General features: G+C 40.0%; 1 protein-coding gene across 1 annotated transcript in view; it reads right to left on the bottom strand.

The window, feature by feature from the left end:
* DHRS7B (dehydrogenase/reductase 7B) overlaps positions 1-19,191 on the bottom strand; it is a 60,991-nt gene extending 41,800 nt beyond the window's left edge. Inside the window, exon 1 of the mRNA XM_042915206.1 lies at positions 19,113-19,191. Within this exon, the coding sequence (XP_042771140.1) occupies positions 19,113-19,132 (20 nt within the window). The 5' untranslated portion in view covers positions 19,133-19,191. The remainder of the gene's footprint in view (positions 1-19,112) is intronic.
* Positions 19,192-19,402: the final 211 nt, after the last annotated feature.

Below are 19,402 nucleotides of genomic sequence, written 5' to 3'. Positions count from 1 at the left end.
TTTCTCATCTTACTGCACTGGTTAGGACTTCCAGTACTACGTTAAAAAGCAATTGTGAAAAGGAACATCATTGCTTTGTTCCTGACCTCAGCAGGGAGGCTTTGATGTTCTCAGGCAAGTTGAAGCTCTTTTCTATTCCTAGTTTGCTGAGATTTTGTTGTTGTTGTTGTTGTTGTTATCACGAATGGGTATTATATTTTGTGAAATGCTTTTTCTGCATCCATTGATATGATCCCATAATTTTTCTTCTTTAGTCTGTTAATGCTATGGATTACTTAATTGATTTTTGAATGTTCACCTAGCCTTGCAGGCTGAGATAAATTTCACTTGGTCATAGTGTATAATTATTTTTATACAATCCTTGATTCGATATGGTAATATTTTGTTGAGGATTATTGCATATATGTTCGTAAGATATTGGTCTGTGCTTTTATTTTCTTGTAATGTCTTTGTCTGGTTTCGGTATCAGGGTAATATTGATCTCATATAGTGAATTAGGAAGTATTCCCTCTGCTTCTATCTTCTGGAAGAGATTGCAGAGAATTGGCGTGATTTCTTCCTTAAATGTTTAGCAGAATTCACCTGTGAACTCATTCAGGTCTGGTGCTTTCTACTTTGGAACGTTAATTATTAATCTAATTTCTTTCACAGATAAAGGTCTATTCAAATTGTCTATTTCCTCTTGTACGAGCTTTGACAGATTGTGTCTTTCAAAGAATTGGTCAATTTCATCTAGGTTATCAAATCTGTGGGCATAGAATTGATAATATTTTTATTATCCTTTTCATGTCCATGGAATCTGTAGTGATATCCCTTTTCTCTTCTGATATTAGCAATGTCTTATTTTTCCCCTTAGCCTAGCTAGAGGCTTATCAATTTTATTAATCTCTTCAAAAAATCAGTTTTTGGTTTTGTTGATTTTCTTTACTGATTTCCTATTTTCAATTCCATTGATTTCTACTCTAATTATCATTATTCTTATTTTCAATTTGATTTGTTCTTCTCTTTCCTAAGGTAGAAGTTTAAATTACTAATTTTAGATTTTTCTTCTTTTCTAATATATGTATTCAATGCTATAAATTTCTCTGTATGCACAGTTTTCACTACATTCCACATATTTTGGTAAATTAGATTTTCATTTCCATTTAGTTAAAAATATTTTTAAATTTCAGATGTCCTCTTTGAGCCATTTGTTATTTAGAAGTGTGCTGGCACCTGGGTGGCTCAGTCAGTTAAGCATCCAATTCTCGGTTTCAGCGCAGGTCATCCCATGGTTCATGGGATCAAGCCCTGCATCTGGCTCTGTGCTAACAGACTAGAGCTTGCTTGGGACTTTCTCTCCCTCTCTTCTCCCCTGCTCGTACATGCTCGCTCTCTCTCAAAAATAAATGAACTTAATTTTTTTAATGTTTATTTTTGACGGAGAGAGAGAGAGAGAGAGAGAGCGAGCATGACTGGAGGAGGGGCAGAGAAAGAGGGAGACACAGAATCTGAAACAGGCTCCAGGTTCTGAGCTGTCAGCACATGTGGGGCTAATGTGGGGCTTGAACTCATGGATAGCGAGATCACGACCTGAGCCGAAGTCGATGCTCAACTGACTGCGCCACACAGGCGCCCCCAAAATAAATGAATAAACTTTTTTTTAAAAAAGTGTGTTGTTTAATCTCCAAGTATTTGGGGCATTTTCCAGCTATCTTTGTTACTGACTTCTACTTTAATTCCAATGTGGCCTGAAAGCAGACATTGTATGATTTCTACTCTTTTAAATTTGTTGTGTTTTATGACCCAAAATGCGATCTATCTTGGTGAATGTTCCACGTGAAGAATTTGTAATCTGCTGTTTTGGGATGAAATATTCTATAGATGTTGGGGCACCTGGGTGGCTCAGTCGGTTGAGCGTCCGACTTCAGCTCAGGTCATGATCTCGCAGTCTGTGAGTTTGAGCCCCGCATCGAGCTCTGTGCTGACAGCTCAGAGCCTGGAGCCTCCGTCGGATTCTGTGTCTCCCTCTCTCTGCCCCTCCCCAGCTCATGCTCTCTCTCTCTGTCTGTCAAAAATAAATAAACATTAAAAAAAATTTTAAGGAAATATTCTATAGATGTCAATTATATATAGTTGATTGATGGTGCTGTTAACTTCAAATATGTTCTTACTGATTTTCTGCCTGCTAGATCTGTCCATTTCTGATCAGAGAGGTACTGAAGTCTCCAATTGTAATAATGGATTCATCTATTTGTAGTTCTACCAGTTTTTCCTCATGTACCTTGACACACTGTAGTTAGGTGCATACACATTAAGGAATGTTATGTCTTTGGGGAGTATTGACCCCTTTATCATGTAATGCCCCTCTTTATTCCTGATCACTTTCCTTACCCTGAAGTCTGTTCTGTCTAAAATGAATATAGCTATTCCTGCTTTCTTTTGATTAGTCAGCATATCTTTCTCCATCCCTTTATTTTTAATCTATATGTATCTTTATATTTAAAATGAGTTTCTTGCAGGCAACATATGGTTGGGTCTTGATTTTTAGACCACTGATGTTTAGAGGGATTATTGATATAGTTAGATTAATATTTATCATATTTGTTATTGTTTTCTCTTTGTTGTAATCATTCTTTGCTCCTATATTTGTCTTCCACACTTTTTCTACATTTTGGACTTTTTGTTTGTTTTGTTTTAAGTAAGCTTCACACCCAGTGCAAAGCCCAATAAGGGGCTTGAACTCATGACCCTGAGATCAAGACCTGAGTTGAGATCAAGAGTCAGACACTTAACCAACTGAGCCACCCATGCACCCTTACATTTTGGAGTTTTAACTGAACATTTATATAATTCCATTTTCTCTCCTTTCTTAGAATATCAGTTATGCTTTTTTTAGTGGTTGCTCTACAGAATGCAGTATATATTTATAACTAATCCAAGGCCACTTTCAAACAAAACTATACCACTTCACGGATAATACAAGTGACAAAATATTCCTAATTCCTTTCTTCCATCTATCATTGCTGTCATTCATTTCACTTATACATAAGCACACACACATACATACACACACACAAATTGATACATCTTACCTATTATTATTTTGAGCAAACTGTTCCTATTAGGTCAATTAAGGATAATAAAAATAAAAGTTTTTTACTTTCACTTATACTTTCACCGACATTCTTCCTTCTTTGATGTAGATCTGAGTTTCTGACCTATACCATTTTCCTTTTCTGAAGAACTTCTTTTAACATTTCTTGCAAGGCAAGTCTAGTGGCAACAAATTCCCTCAATTTTTGTTTGAAGTCTATTTCTCCTTCACTTTTGAAAGGTATCTCCCAAGGGTATAGAATTCTAGGCCTTTTAGGGACCCTGGCTGGCTCAGTCAGCGGAACATGCAACTCCTGATCCTAGAGATTACTTTAAAAATAAACAAAAATTGGGGTGCCTGGGTGGCTCAGTTGGTCAAGCGTCCAACTTCAGCTCAGGTCATGATCTCATTGTTTGTGAGTTCGAACCCCACGTTGGGCTCTGTGCTGACAGCTCAGAGCCTGGAGCCTGCATCTCCCTCTCTCTCTGTCCTTCCCTCGTTCATTCTCTTTCTCTCTCTCTCTCTCAAAAAATGAATAAATGTTTTAAAAAAAATTTTTTTAAATAAACAAAAATTTGAGGCACCTGGGTGGCTCAGTTAGTTAAGCGTCCAACTTTGGCTCAGGTCATGATCTCACAGTTCCTGGGTCTGAGCCCCATGTCAGGCTCTGTGCTGACAGCTCAGAGCCTGCAGCCTGCTTCAGATTCTGTGTCTCCCTCTCTCTCTGCCCCTCCCCCACTCATGCTCCATCTCTGTCCCTCAAAAATAATAAATAAAAAATAATTAAAAATATTTTAATAAACAAAAATTTTAAAAATATATATTTTTTAATTCTCAGCTTTTTTCTCTTAACACTTTGAAAATTTCACTCCATTCTGTTTTTGCTTACACAGTTTCTAAGGAGAAATTAGATATATTTCTTTGTTCCTCTATGGGTAATATATATATACATTTTTTTTTCTGCTTCTTCCAAGATTTTTTTTCTTATCTCTGATTTTCTGAAGTCTAACAATAGTATGCCTAGGTGTCGTGAGGTTTTCCTGACATTACTTTACTTGGTGTTCTTTGAGATTCCTGGATTTATAGTTTGGTGTCTCAGATTAATTTGGGAACATTCTCAATCATTATTGCTTCAAATCTTTCTTCTGATTCTTTCTCTTTCTTTCCTCTGGTATTCCAATTATGCATATGTTACATCTTTTGTAGTTATTTCACAGTTCTTGTATATTTTTCTGTCTGTTTGCTTTTCAGTTTTGAAAGCTCTCATTGTCACATGCTCAAGCTTAGATATTCTTTCCACAGCCATGCCCATCAAAGACATTCTTCATTTCTCTTAAGAGTGTTTTCTATCTGTAGCGTTTTTTATTCTTGCCTAGATTTTCTATCTCTCTGCTTACATTACCCATCTGTTCTTGCATGTTCCTTACTTTTTCCTTTAAAGTCCTTAGCATATCAATTACAGTTTTAAAATTCTCAGTCGGATAATTCCAACTTCTCTGCCATATCTGACTCCAGCTCTAATGCTGTTCAGTGTCTTCAAACTATGTTGTCTTTCAGTATGCCTTGTAATGTTTTGTTGAAAGGCAGATATGATGTGCTGGTTAAAAAGAACTGCAGGAAATAGGCCTTGAGAAATGCAGAGGCAGTGGAAGCATACTATGGCTCTGTGGTTCTATCTAGTCTTTTGGTGAGCCCATCTCCCAAACCGTTAACTTCGTCAGTGGTTCTCAGGGTTTTTTCCCCTCCTTAGATAGGACAGGATGACTAGAGGGAGATGGGAGTTGAGGATTTCCCTTTCCCTAAGTAAGTTCTCTAGATAAAATAGTTTCTTCTGGGGGCAGGTCTTGTTAAGAACAGAATGCTGTGACATATTTCAAAACAGTTACTTTTCCCTCCCCATACCAGAAGCACAAGGGAATTTTTCTCCAATATTCAGTATGAGGGCCTTGTGGAGCTTCTTAAGTTAAAACTCATCAAACTGTGGGGCCCTCTTCTGACTGGGTCCCTCCACAGTTTTTAACTCTCAGACTTGTTCACACTGAGCCTCCAGCAATTTGTCAATTACAGTTCAGACTTCCCTACCACTCCAATAAATGTGATTCTCTGTACCTGTCTCACCAATTTTGGTGGCAACAGTTTGCTCTGTGATCTCATGATTCTGACAGATCCTAAGCGTTGGCTGATTTTTCCATTTGTTCAGCTTTTTGCTTGTTGGGATTGGAAGGGCAGCTTCTAAGCTCCTTACATGCTGAATAAGAAACCAAAAGTTCGAACACCATTCTTTAAGATGAAGTTAAGCCATTAATCATATGGTTGTTCCCGGTATGTGAAAAAGTAATTTTTCTCTTATTGCTTTTAAGTTTTATCTTTGCCTCTCAACAGTTTTACTATGATGTATCTCGGTGTGAATCTTTGTGTTTACCCTCCTTGGGGTTTGCTGAGTTTCTTGGATATATATACTGATGTTTATGGTAGCCTGAATAAAAATCCCTCAAAGATGTCTACATCTTAATCCCTGGAACCTAGGAGTATATTACCTTATTTACATGGTAAAAGGAACTTTACCGATATGATGAAATTAAGGATCTCAAAATGGGAAGATTATCCTGCATTATCTGGGCAGGCTCAATACAATCACAAGAGTCCTCGTAAGAGGGAGGCAGGAGGGTTGAGTCATATGGGTAGATGTGACAATAGGAGTAGAGGTTAGAGTAATGTGAGGAAGGGGCCCTGAGCTAATGAATGCTGATGGCCTCTAGAAGCTAGAGAGCAGGTAAAAAGATTCCCTTTAGAGCTTTCAGCAGGAATACAACCTTGCTGACACCTTGATTTTAGTCTGACCTCCAGAACTATAAGATAATAAATTTATTGAGTTTGAAGTTATTGCATTTGTGGTAATTTATTACGGCAGCAATAGGAAATTAATACAATGTTCTTTATCAAATTTGGGAGTTTGGGGACATCATTTCTTCAAATATTTTTTCTGTCCCATTCTCTCTTCTTCTGGGACTCCCAAATGATAGTACTTGATATTGACACACAGATTTCTGAGGCTCTATTAATCTGCCTTCAACCTTTACTCTTTTCGCTTTTTTTTCCCCTAGGTATGAGTCACCCTTTCCTGTTTCTTCAACATGTCTTATATATTTTTGTTGAAAATTGGCTATTTTAGATATCACATTGTTAGCGACTCCAGATTCTCATTTTCCCTTCTGGAGACTGCCAGAGTAGCTGACTTTTAAAATTTGTTTAATAACTTGCCTGTATTAAACCTGTAGATTTTGTTTCACTCAGTGTGGCCACTGATATCTCTGCTCAGTTTTTATTTTTATTTTTTTCTTCTTCTCATTTTTATTTTTATGTTTGGCTTCCTACTGAGGGTAGACTCTGTATCTGAGTATCGTAATGGTCAACAGTACATGTCAGGGTTTGTGCCCAAACACCTCAAAGCAATACAGCTTCTACCCTTTGCAGATAAATCTGTGTGTGGTATGGGAAGTACCTTCAAAGTTCAGGCACATTTTAAGTCTTCCTCAGCTTTTACTTTCCATTAAGCTTTCTTTAACTCCTCTGTATTTGTACACTGTCATCCAGGGATATATATAGATAGCTTGTGCCCTCCCTAGTCAACTATGCTCATACATGTAGCTTTCCAGTCATCCAGGGTATTTGGGGGTTTATCAAACCCATCTACGGCTGTCTCACTTATAGGACTTGTCAAATTTCTAACTAGTCTACTGGTCCACTGCATGCCCAACCAGGGCCACAACCTAAGACTAAGTAAGCGGTTGGCCTTCCCCACTCACTTCCCAACAAGATTACTAGCTTTATTGACAAAGATGCTGGGCATGGTTTTTTGTTTTCTCTCCGTTCCAAATAGCTTCCTCTGACAGTGAGACAGCTGGTCTTCACCACCTGCCCCACCCTGGTGGAACTACTGAACTAACTGAGCTGGGGGTATGGGGTGGGAGTAGTGCAGACAAGAATGCCACAGATTCTCACTGGTCTTACCTAATGTTCAGTGCTTTTTCATGAATAAATGCTTCTCAATTGTCTGTCTTTATTCAATTCCCAGACCTCTGAAATGCTTCTTTTTGACAATTTTGTCCTGTTTAAAGTTAGTTTGGGGAGGGCAAATTTGTAACCTCTTCACCATACCAGAAGTCTTCCCAGCCCATCCCAAGGACGTCATAGAATTTTTTCTACTGATAGAAATTAAAACTGATGATGATAACACAAACCTAATCAAACAGAAATTATTTCTCTCAAATATCCTATCTGAATGTCTTCATAATCAAATACTGCAGGTCACTTAGAAACTTTCAAAAGAGACGGCTTGTAAGATGTGATGTGTGGCCAAGTTAAATTTAAAATGTTGAGGGGAAAAAAATAAATTTCAAGTTTATGGGAAGAAAGACAAAAGAGACTAGATCACTGCGAAACTGCTTCTTGTCGTAAGAATTCACATTTCCTCACTTTCTCCAGTATCCCTGGCCTGGTTCAGTTGCTACAGTGGTCCAACCATGCCTTCCTTCCAATACAATTCAAAACCAAATTTTGTTTCTTACGATTCAGTGTTTTTCCCCCAACAAATAATTTCTCTTTAAATTTAAGTCTGTCTTGATTTTTACCTAAGATCAAGTTTCCAGCTACCATTTTTCCATTGAGATATAAATGAGAGGTGTGAATAATAATTTAAAATTATTTATATGATACAGCACACTGTCTTTGGAACCAGGCAGACTTAAGTTCAAATACCAAAAATCAGACTAACTAGGTAAGTATCTCTAGACAAGTTACTTAATAGTTCAGCCAATTTCCTCATCTGCAAAATATGCCTAATACCTGTGTCACACAGTTGCAGGAAGGATTAGAAATGATAGCACTTATCTCTACAATTGCTGGGTTATCTACTTAGAAAGTTGCTATAAGGAATGTCAAGGTGAAAAGAACCAAGAGACAAAATGGATAAATTAATCTTCCTTGCTATGTCTGGCACTCATGGGTGGCCAAATTAACTATTTTAATTTCCTTCTCTTTTATCCCCTTTTTCATTAATTGAGACACTTCTACACAGTACAATATTCTACCACACAGTAAGGAACATAACAGTTTCCTACAAAGTGGCACTTAAATTTTATTTTTTTAAACAATTTTTTGGAGCATTTACTGTCTAGGAAATATTGTCTGAGAAAAACCTAAGTACCATAGTTTTTAAACTTGTATACTGAATTTTTAAAATTCTCCACCTTTTCTCAGTATAGAGTCCTTTGAAAGCCTTATTACTGTTGAATCTGCTAAAGTACAAGTTTATACAGGTAAACTGTGTAAATGATATCAAGAGATCCACAAACCCCCTGGAGTCCATCTGGACACAAGTTAGAATACCTACCTTTGCTGGCAAGTCCTTCTTCAGTGCAAATATTCACCTCTTAAACCTGAATGAATTAGTACACCTGGATTTGCAGAAGTCTAGATTCCTTAAACTGAGGCAGTCCAGAATTACAAATGAAATGCAAATCACTGTAATTACTACAATGGTGGAGCGACTGATTTGGAGTCAAAATGTTGCCACCATTTACTTTCTGTTCCACAATGCAACTTATCATCCCCTTTGGATCCCAGCTCCCCTACCAATAAAGTAAGGAAATAATCCTCATTCTACACACATCTTGAGATAGTTATGAGCTAAGGAGTAAAGAGGTAACAGTTCCTTGTACACTACACAGTGATGAGAGAGGTCCATTGGCATTACTTACCCTGGCTGCTAAAACATCCTCTGCTGTTGCATGTTTACCTCATGTGAGTGTTTCTCAACCTCAAAGTATGAAATGAGATGAAGAAGAAAGCCCAGAATTGTCTGATGCCTCATGCCAGAGTTCTTGGAACCCCTGGTTGTACGTGATCTGTCCACACGTGGTCTCTCCCTGGTGGCCTAAGCCCCTCAATTCATCTCTCTGTTTCCTGTGTCAGATACAAAGTGGATGTTGGGTAAATACTGCTGAATGAATGATGAACAAACGGACAGCCTGTGTGAAATGAGCCAACTGAGCCCTAACAGCACCTGGGGCTCCCTCCTAGTTTTCAGGAGCTAGAACGTCAGGCCCCAATCACTATCCCAAAGAGTCAGTGGAGAGCAAAAACGATACCACTTTGGTGCGACCTACCAGACTGGGCCCTTGGGAGGTGCATGAGCAGGTATGTGAGAACCACTCTTTGTCACAATTTGTAAATCTCCAGGTTGAGAAGAGAGAAAAACACTCACCCTTTGTGAAGATCCGGAAACGGACAGGAAAAGAGGAACAGTGATGCTTTCAGATGCTTTTTATGTGTTACAGAATGCTATAAGATCTAATGTCACAATCCTTCATTCCCTTGAAAATGTGGTACAAATTACTACGTATCCCAACTCCTCAAACCAGAAGTACGTTTCTATATCTAACATAATCTCTTACCTATTCCGTGATTCCAACACACGACTTTAATAGAGTGAAACAATATTACACAGATGTCCAAATTATACTTTAAAAAAGTAACTTTTAGCTTGCTACCATAATTGGCTATTGTATGAAGAAAAATATTAATAACAATTACTAACTTTTTAAGGTTTGCAACGTCCTGGGTTACATACTCCATACCCATGATCTCATTTCATCCTCGTAGCAATCCTATGGGGTAGGTATGATAGCTATTTCCATATGCTAAATGAGAAAAGCACCTGAAATCACACTGCTAACAAATGGCAGAATAGAGATTTGAACCAGGTATTCAGATTCTAAAGTTCACATTAACTATTAAGTACATCAAATAAGGTGTAAATAATAATTTTAATAATCCTTTGGTTGGAGCCTAAAACAGGAAGAATTTTAACACTGTCTAGGAGATGAATAAATCCCTATACTCAGCTGAAATCACCCAAACAAAATACAAAAGCTTTTATGCAAGAATGGAATGTAAACAAGCTAATTGCCTAATAGGAACTCAGTACAATTTCCTTGATTCAGTTGAGCAAATGTTTTAAGCCAATCTGGACTATAATACCATACTCAGAGAATTGAGAAGCAACAGCGGTTTCCTAATATACCTTGCGGTTGAACAACTAAGTACTACTCACATAAACCTGGAGAAACTTACCTCTCCCTTCAAAACTTCATGTTCCTAGTACAAACGTGACCTTAGCAATAAGTTCAAACTACTGTAAGCAATGTTCCATTAATTCAGCTGCTATCAGCAGACCTCTCCCTCCATAAGCAGATGAGTAGACAAGTCTCAGGTTACCACGAACTTAAGATGAGAGGGAGAGCTCAAGTAGAATCTAAAATCATTTATTCAATTTCCTACCTTGCTGGGTGGCAAGAAGCTTCCAAGCTAAATTTGCATGCCATTCAGGCTCAATTTTCATCCTCATGCTTATGGCTTTCCAGAATAGATTAATGGAGAGTTCATTTCTGCATTAAAATCATAACATTACCCACAAAAGAAAGGTCTCATATGTGGATGACTGGGGTTAAAAATAAGAAAACAGGCCCAAAATGGAGTCACGTAAGCTAAGCCCCACATCACCAAACCGAGTCTTAATTACAGTCTCAGCCTCTGCCAGAAATGGAATCTTAAACCAATCAGGAATTATCTGGTGAACATTAGTGACGTAATTTGTCTGACAGACCCCTAGCTCCCCTAAAGGAAAGTGACCTTGCCAAAACCAAACCACTTTTTGCTAATATAACTTCCTTGTTCCCACTCCCTTCTGCTTATAAAAGTCTTTTCATTTTGTACAGTTCTTCAGAGCTCCTCTCTGTCTGCTAGATGCAATGCTGCCTGATTCATGAGTCACTGAATAAAACTAATAGGACCTTTACTTTTTTTTTTTTTTTGAGAGAGAGAGAGAGCGCGCAAGTAAGCAGGGGGCAGAGGAGCTGAGGGAGAGAGAGAATCTTAAGCAGGTTCCATGCTCAGCGTGGAGCCTGATGCAGGGCTCAATCCCACAACCCTGGGGTCATGACCTGAGCTGAAATCAAGAGTCAGATGATCAACCAACTGAGCCACCCAGGCGTCCCAAGCTAATAAGATCTTTAAATTTTACTTACCTTGAATTTTGTTTTTTAACAGTGGGTAGGACTGAGAAATGATAGTTTTGGCTGGAAACTACCAGCAGGATCCAGATCCACATTTTTCTTTAAATCAATGTGTAAGAAATTATGGGCTAGATTTGGCCATTTGAGGGCATCCTACCTACACTCAACTACATGGAACTCACTTAAAAGTCATCTTCAGAATAATCCCCCTTCTGTGTGTGCTCCACTCCAACATTTTACTGCACTGTAAGTATAAGTAAATTTTTAAAATTGACCTTTCCCTGTTGCCAAAAGGGAACGAGATCATTTTTTTCTCCCTCTTTTTTCTTAGAACATTTTTTTTTAAAAGCTAGTATTTATAAAGTTTTCTTCTGTCCCTTTGATATGTATGCAAATCTTTTTAAAGGTTAAATAAGCTAGGTGCAGAACTCAGGAATAATTTTCCTGAGAGTCCTAGAAGCCTTTTATTTTATTTTATTTATTTTATTTTATTTTAATCTATTCTATTCTATTCTATTCTATTCTATTTTAGAGAGTGTGAGCAAGGAAGGGGAGAGGAAGGGAGCATCCTAAACAGACTAGCACAGAGCCCAGTGTGGGGCTCACTTGGGGCTCAATCTCACCATAAGATCATGACCTGAGCCAAATCAAGAATCAGATGTCTAACTGACTGAGCCACTCATGCGCCCAAAAGCCATCTCTTTTAAAGAACTTACCAAATTCAACACCTGAAAAACAAATAATCCAATGAAGAAATGGGCAGAAGACATGAACAGACACTTTTCCAAAGAAGACATCCAGATGGCCAACAGACACATGAAAAGATGCTCAACGTCACTCATCATCAAGGAAATACAAATCAAAACCACATTGAGATACCACCTCACACCGGTCAGAGTGGCTAAAATTAACAACTCAGGAAACCACAGACGTTGCCGAGGATGTGGAGAAATGAGAACCCTTTTGCGCTGTTGGTGGGAATGCAAACTGGTGCAGCCGCTCTGGAAAAGTGTGAAGGTTCCTCAAAAAATTAAAAATAGACCTACCCTACGACCCAGCAATAGCACCACTAGGAATTTATCCAAAGGATACAGGAGTGCTGATTCACAGGGGCACTTGTACCCCAATGTTTATAGCAGCACTTTCAACAATAGCCAAATCATGGAAAGAGCCCAAATGTCCATCAACTGATGAATGGATAAAGAAGATGTGGTTTATATACACAATGGAGTACTACGTGGCAATGAGAAAGAATGAAATCTTTGAATTTGCAACAACGTGAATGGAACTGGAGGATATTATGCTAAGTGAAATAAGTCCAAGAAAGATATATGTTTTCACTCATATCTGGATTTTGAGAAATTCAACAGAAGATCATGGGGAAGAGAAGGGGAAAAAATAGTTTCAAACAGAGACTCTTAAACACAGAGAACAAACTGAGGGTTGATGGTGGGAGCAGGGGAGAAGGGAAAATGTGTGATGGGCACTGAGTAGGGCATGTTGGGATGAGCACTGGGTGTTGTATGTAAGCGATGAATCACGGGAATCTACACCTGAAACCAAGAGCACACTATATACACTGTATGTTAGCTAACTTGACAATAAATTATATTTTAAATAAATAAATGTAAATATCTAGGAAGACAGTGCTTCAGCTCCCCATCAGGGTAGGAGTTTAGCCTACACACCTCTATTACCTGCACAAAGAAATCAAAGATGTTTTATTTTACCTTCAGATAAAGGCAATTAATTAGTACAGATGACCACAATTACCAGCTGAATTTAGGATGAACTATGAAAGCAAGTACATCAAATGCCACTGTCAAGTCTTCTTAAAGATTACCATTCGTCTTGAGACTTTATATGTAATGGATTGTAAAAGGTAGAATTTTTTTGTTTTTGTAATCTCATTAGCACACTACTTGTGATGTATCCCAGTCTGGGTTAATGCTCATTCAGTAATAAAACTAGTTTCTTTCATTACATATTTGTGAAGATCATTTCTTACGTAGGCAGATTTTATTTTCCCCACATAAACGTGTAGAAATTCTATTCTCTACTGGGCTACCTTACTGCCACTTTCCCAACCTTGATGACTACAATACAAGAAAAAAAAATTCCTCCCTGACAAGAGTTTGTTAGGGATTTAGCCCATTACTGTCATCTGAGTGCCAGATACTCCTATATCATTGCCTCTGTGACACCTCCACTTGTATTATTTCAAAGACACCTTTTCCAAAACTGAACGCATGTTCTTCCTTCAGGGTTTCCTATCATGGAAGCACAAGCCGGAAAATGAAGAATTAGCCCTGACACCTCCCTCTCCCTTCTCACCCCAGAGTGAACATATTGTCAAGCACTATTGATCCTACCTCTTAAATAGTTCTCAAATCCATCGACTTTTGCCTCCACTGAGGAGCCAAAGTGATCTTTTAATAACACAGACCCACTGATGCTACTCTCATGACTGAAAATTTTCAATGGCTTCCCACCATTCTTAGGATAAGCCTAAATCCTTGGTATGACCTATGAGGCCTGCATGGTCTGACCCCTGCTACCTCTTCAACCTCATCTTCCTGACTCCCTCTCTCTCTGCCCTCCAGCCCCGACTGGGAGCTTAAACTCCATGACAACTGAGACTATGACTATTTGTTCATGCTATATCCATAGCACAGTGCCCAGCACATAATAAATGCAAAGTAAATGTATGTCCAAAAATAATGTTGATAAAACAACTGCAGCATCCTAAATGGAAGGCAAATAAACATTAAGTAAATTATGCACGGTGAAGGAAAAGAATGTCCTTATATATTTGTACCATAGGTGGCTAACACAGGGTGTGGACCATAGTGAGGCTATAAAATGTTCGTTAAATCATTTTGCAAACCAGAGACAATATGATGAAACAAAACATTGGCACTCAGTTTTTATTTAGCATTCTAGGGCAAACTACCAATGCCAATCACATCTCATATTTAGGTATTTATCCCTCCTCTCATCCCCAATATCCATCCTGTAGGCCACCAGAGGTCTAACCACATGTTTGAAGAAGGAGGGTGGACTCCAATCAGAACTGGAAAGTAGATATGGTTTGTGGAGCTGACTACACATAATCCAAGACTGGGGAGCAATACTGCTCTTAGGGTAAGACCCTTACCTCCCTTGTGTGTTTGACTTGGGCAACATCCTCCACCCTTTGGCCACACAGGTCTTTCAGTAACTACAAGACACAAGCTGCTCCTATTCTCGAGGCATTGCGACCTGCTGGATTTGGAGTTGTAAGAAACACAGGGTGGAGGGCCACACCATCATGGTGAGGCCCTTCCTTTTTGCTGACTCCAAGAGCCACAGTCCTTCCCCAATCCACGTTCCCTCTCCCTGGTAGCTCTTCACCCTTCTCTTTGCCCAATGTAATCCAACTCAGTCCTTAAAGGTCTCAGCTAAATATTTCCTCAGCAAAACCTTCCCTGTCTCTCCTCATTCCCTCCCACTGCCAAATGGCCCCATTATACATTCTCCTAGCACCCTCTACTGTCCTCCAGAGCACGTACTACAACTGCAACTGATATTTAATTTGTAATTCTCTTTCCGTCTCCACTGTTAGACTTATAAGCAACCCAACAACAGGACCGTGTCTGTTTTGACCATAACTATATCCCCAACACCTAGTACACTGCTGGTAGAGAGTAGCTATATTCAATAAATATCTGCTCAAAGAAGGAATGAATGAAATACATAGATAAGCACTAGTTTTTGGAGTACATCGAGTTGGCTCTGCCCTTACTAGCTCTGTGCCTTTGTATAAATTTCTTACCATCTATGAGCCCATTTCTTCCTCTATAAATAAAAATAACTGTCCCTACTTTATAGGATTATTGCGAGAATTGAATAATTCAATAAGATGCTTAGCATAAACTCTGGCACATAATACTCAATGAATGTTAACTATTATTATTCTTAAAGCATGGAGAAAGAGAGGAATGCATATGTTAGGGAAGGTACATTCATTCCATGCTCTTGACTAAAACACAAACACGGCTCTTTTATACAAACATACAGTGGCAAGTCTGAATACAATATTTTAAGTATACTATAGGAACGTATTATCTAAAAGAACTCTGAAGAAGAGAGCACAGGCGGTAACTTCTTTGACATCAGCCACGGAACTTCCTTCAAGATATATCTTCTGAGGCAAAGGAAACAAAAACAAAAATAACTATTGTAACTACATCGAAATAAAAACCTCCTGCACAGTGAAGGAAACAATCAACACAACTAAAAGACAACCTACTGAATGGGAGAAGATATTTGCAAATGACATATCTGATAAAGGGGCAGTATCCAAATATACAAAGAATTTATAAAACACAACACCCAAAAAACCAATAGCCCAATTAAAGAATGGGCAGAAGACATGAGCAAACATTTCTCCGAAGACATCCAGAAGGCCAACAGAGTCATGAAAAGATATTCAACATCACTCATCATCAGGGAAATGCAAATCAAAACTACAATGAGATGTTACCTCACACCTGTCAGAATGGCTAAAATCAAAACACAAGAAACAACAAGTGTTGGTAAGGATATGAAGAAAAAGAAAACCCTCTTGCACTGTTGGTGGGAATGCAAACTGGTGCAGCCACTGTGGAAAACAGCATGGAGTTTCCTCAAAAAATTAAAAACAGAACTACCCTATGATCCAGTAATCGCATTACTGGCTATTTACTCAAAGACTATGAAAACACGAGTTCAAAAGGATATATGCACCCCTATGTTTATTGCAACGTTATTTACAATAGCCAAATTATGGAAGCAGCCCAAGTGTCCATCAAGAGATGAATGGATAAAGATGTGGTATATATATACAATGGGGTGTTATCCAGCCATAAAAAAGAATGGAGTCGTGCCATTTGCAACAACACGGATGGAGCTAGAGAGTATAATGCTAAACAAAATAAGTCAGAAAAAGACACCATGTTTTCGTTTGTTTCAAACAAAACAAACATACAAAGGAGAAAAACAGAAACAAACGAATGCAGTGCCTGGGTGGCTCAGTCAGTTAAGCGTCTGACTCGTGGTTTTAGTTCAGGTCATGGTCTCACGGTTTGTGAGTTCAAGTCCAACGTCCAGCTCTGTGTGGACAGCGCAAAGCCTGCTTGGGATTCTCCCTCTCTGCCACTCCCCAATCATGGTTGCTCTCTCCTTCTCTCAAAATAAATAAACAAACTGAGAGAGAGAGAGAGAGAGAGAGAGAGAGAGAGAGAAACAAAAAACAGACTCTATAGAGAACAAACAGATGGTTACCAGAGGGGAGGTGTATGCGGGAGAGGTGTGAAATAGGTGAAGGGAATTAAGAGTACATTTACCTTATGAGCCCCGAGTAATATATAGAATTGTTGAATCACTGTATCATACACCTGAAGTCAATATAACACTGTATGTTAACTATACTGGAATTAAGACTTTTAAAAATCTAGAAAACAATTTTAAATAAAAAAGAAAAGAAAGGGGGATGGGCTAAACGGGTAAGGGGCATTAAAGAATCTGCTCCTGAAATCATTATTGCACTATATGCTAACTAACTTGGATGTAAATTTAAAAATATTTTAAAAGAAAAAAAAAAGAAAAGCGTAAATAGATCTGTCCATAAAGCCAGGAATCTTTTTGGATGTGAAGTGATCACGCATCTATATGCCTTGCACACTCCTGTGTACAGTGTCGGCCTCTTTCAAAGCAAAGCACATCAGCAACCCATTACTGCAAGGCAGTAGGTTCCAGACCTGGGCTTCAAAGTCTAAAGGACCACAGTCCAGCTGTGCTGACATTGGCCCAGAACATGCAGATAAAACACCAGGCTTTTGCCTTTGATATAAGTGCCCTTCTCTCCCAGTAGGAAACTCCATGCCTTCATGAGAAAATGTCCCTTCATTCTTATATTGTCTGGCATCCGAGTAACCCTAAGAGACCCCCCCTTAAACATTATTTCTGTTCTCTCTTAGATTTTCCAAATTTAAACACATCACTTGACTTCTCTGAGCCTCAATTTCTTCATCTGTAAAAAATGGAACTAAAATAGTACTTCCCTCTTAGGTAAATGGCTCAGTATGTGCCATAAAATAAACATATGGTGACTACTGTTTCAGTGTTTCTACCAGGTTCCTAATCAATCTACAATCCAGAAAAAAAAACCACAACAAAGATCCTTTTCAATGCTATAAATGTGGTTTTTTTTCCAAAGTCCTGTGTTTGCTACAATAAAAGAAACCCCCCACCCAGGAATAAAAGGAATGATTCTAATGAAGCTTCAATTGTTGCAAAGGAAAACAATGGAACAAATCAGATGGTCTTCTGTCTACTGAAAAAGATTAATTCAGCAAAATGTAATTTATGCATATCCATTTTTAGAATGCCTCCTTTTAAAGGAACCCCTATTGGGACTACATAAACTCTCATCAACTGTTAATCTGGAAGCCTCATCATGTCGTTCTGGGGGTCGGCAGAATGCCATCCCAGAAAAATCCCCGCAAGAAGGAGCACTCAAGTCTTACTGATCACCCCCGACCAAGGCCCAGTCATGACCCTACTTCTTCCTCCCATCTCCACTCCTTCCCATCATAAGCCTCAGGAGAAATCAAAAGCTACCCTGGGAAAAAGTTGGGGGACCTCTGTATGTTCATAAAACTATATTATGACAAGGCTTCAGATTACCTTTTGAATATAACTTCTTTAACAAGGACCTCTTCAAAGGCAACCCCCGGACCAGAATGACTAGATTTAACACAGAGGCCTAGTTGTAAAACCCTGCCTCCTCCACTTATTTGTTGCATAAGTTCACTGAAAGCATATGAAGATACCACCCACTTTACTCTTTTGCGGTGAGGAGTAAGAGATATCTACAACAGAAAACATTTACGTGGGTGTTCAAAAAGCTAGTTCCCCTCCCTATCCTGCTGAAGAATTCGATCATTTTACTAATTTTATCTCTGGATCGCCAAGCTAAGGATCCCTTTTTCCACCTGCCACTTCTTTAGAAACTGACTTCCTCTTGGTTCTCCTCACCACCAACCCTGCTCCCACCCCCACCTCCATACCGGTCGGAAGACGTGAAAAGCACTTCCCGGTCAATTATTAGCTCACTAAACACAGGTATATATGAAGCTCAGAAGTTACACCCAAAGTAACTTCTCAACTCTCAAATCACTATACCAAAGGGAACTTAAAAGAGAATTCATTCTACAGGTACCATTTATTGGGTAACTACTATGTGCCAGACACTGGCGGGGGCATTCTACAGGCAATCTCATTTACATTTCACAACAACCTCACGAATATGGGCGTATTATTCCCAAAATTACAGCTGAGTACACAGGCGCCAAGAGTTTAAGACATCTGCCCTAAGGTGCACAGTCAGGATGCGTCAGGACAAGGATTGGACGGGTAAGAGAAGTAAAAGAGTCCCCTGCTGCGGGTGCTCAACAGTCCATACTCTCCCCTGCCGTGCGAAAAACGGGATCTCCCCGGCTAACCCTAGGTCTCTAACACCAGGCTCCAGCGCCACCAGCCTTCCGGGCTTGAGCCCTGCCGCGCGGCGCCACGTCCGTGGGTGCGGAATCCGGGAAAGGGACAGGCCCGAGCCGGGGGCGCACACCCAGCGCTCGGCGAAGCCCGGGCGGGTCCGCGGCCTCACTACAGCCCTTTCCGGCCGCACACACCGCCGCTGGGAGCTCCGCGAAGGCGCCGGCGGCCCAGGGAGAAAGTGCCAGAGGCGGAACTCCAGTATAAGTGCCAGCATAAGCTGAGCCTTCCTTCAGAATGAGGGGCGGCGGGCGGCCTCCACGCCCGCTTCCCTCCCCCTCGCCCGGGGCCCAGAGAGCACTCGACTCAGGATAGGCCCGCGCGCCTCAGCTCCGGGCGCGCCCCTGCGCCCCCGCCACCAGGGTCGCTTCCTCCCTAGCCCCTACCTGGTCGCCTCAGTGACCATGGTCAATCAAGTTCATCCTCCCGCCTCGGAAGCGACGCGAGACCTCCCTCGCCCAGCCCATGCGGCTCTGTCCAATCCCGGCCTTCAGGCTGCGCATGCGTGCCGGGCTGCCTCCCTCAAGGTGCAGGCAGGATCCGCCCGACTCTGAGGTCAGAGAGGCGAAGCGTACGTAATTGCCTTCCTTCCATCTTCTGGAGGGTAATTCGGAAGGTCGTGGTTTGTGTTTCGAGCGCTCTCTCGGTTAGCGTGTTGGGGTCGGGGGTGGAGGGC

Source organism: Panthera leo, chromosome E1, assembly GCF_018350215.1.
Source record: "Panthera leo isolate Ple1 chromosome E1, P.leo_Ple1_pat1.1, whole genome shotgun sequence".
In the NCBI taxonomy this organism is placed as follows: Eukaryota; Metazoa; Chordata; class Mammalia; order Carnivora; family Felidae; genus Panthera; species Panthera leo.
This window is presented reverse-complemented; position numbering and strand designations above follow the sequence as displayed.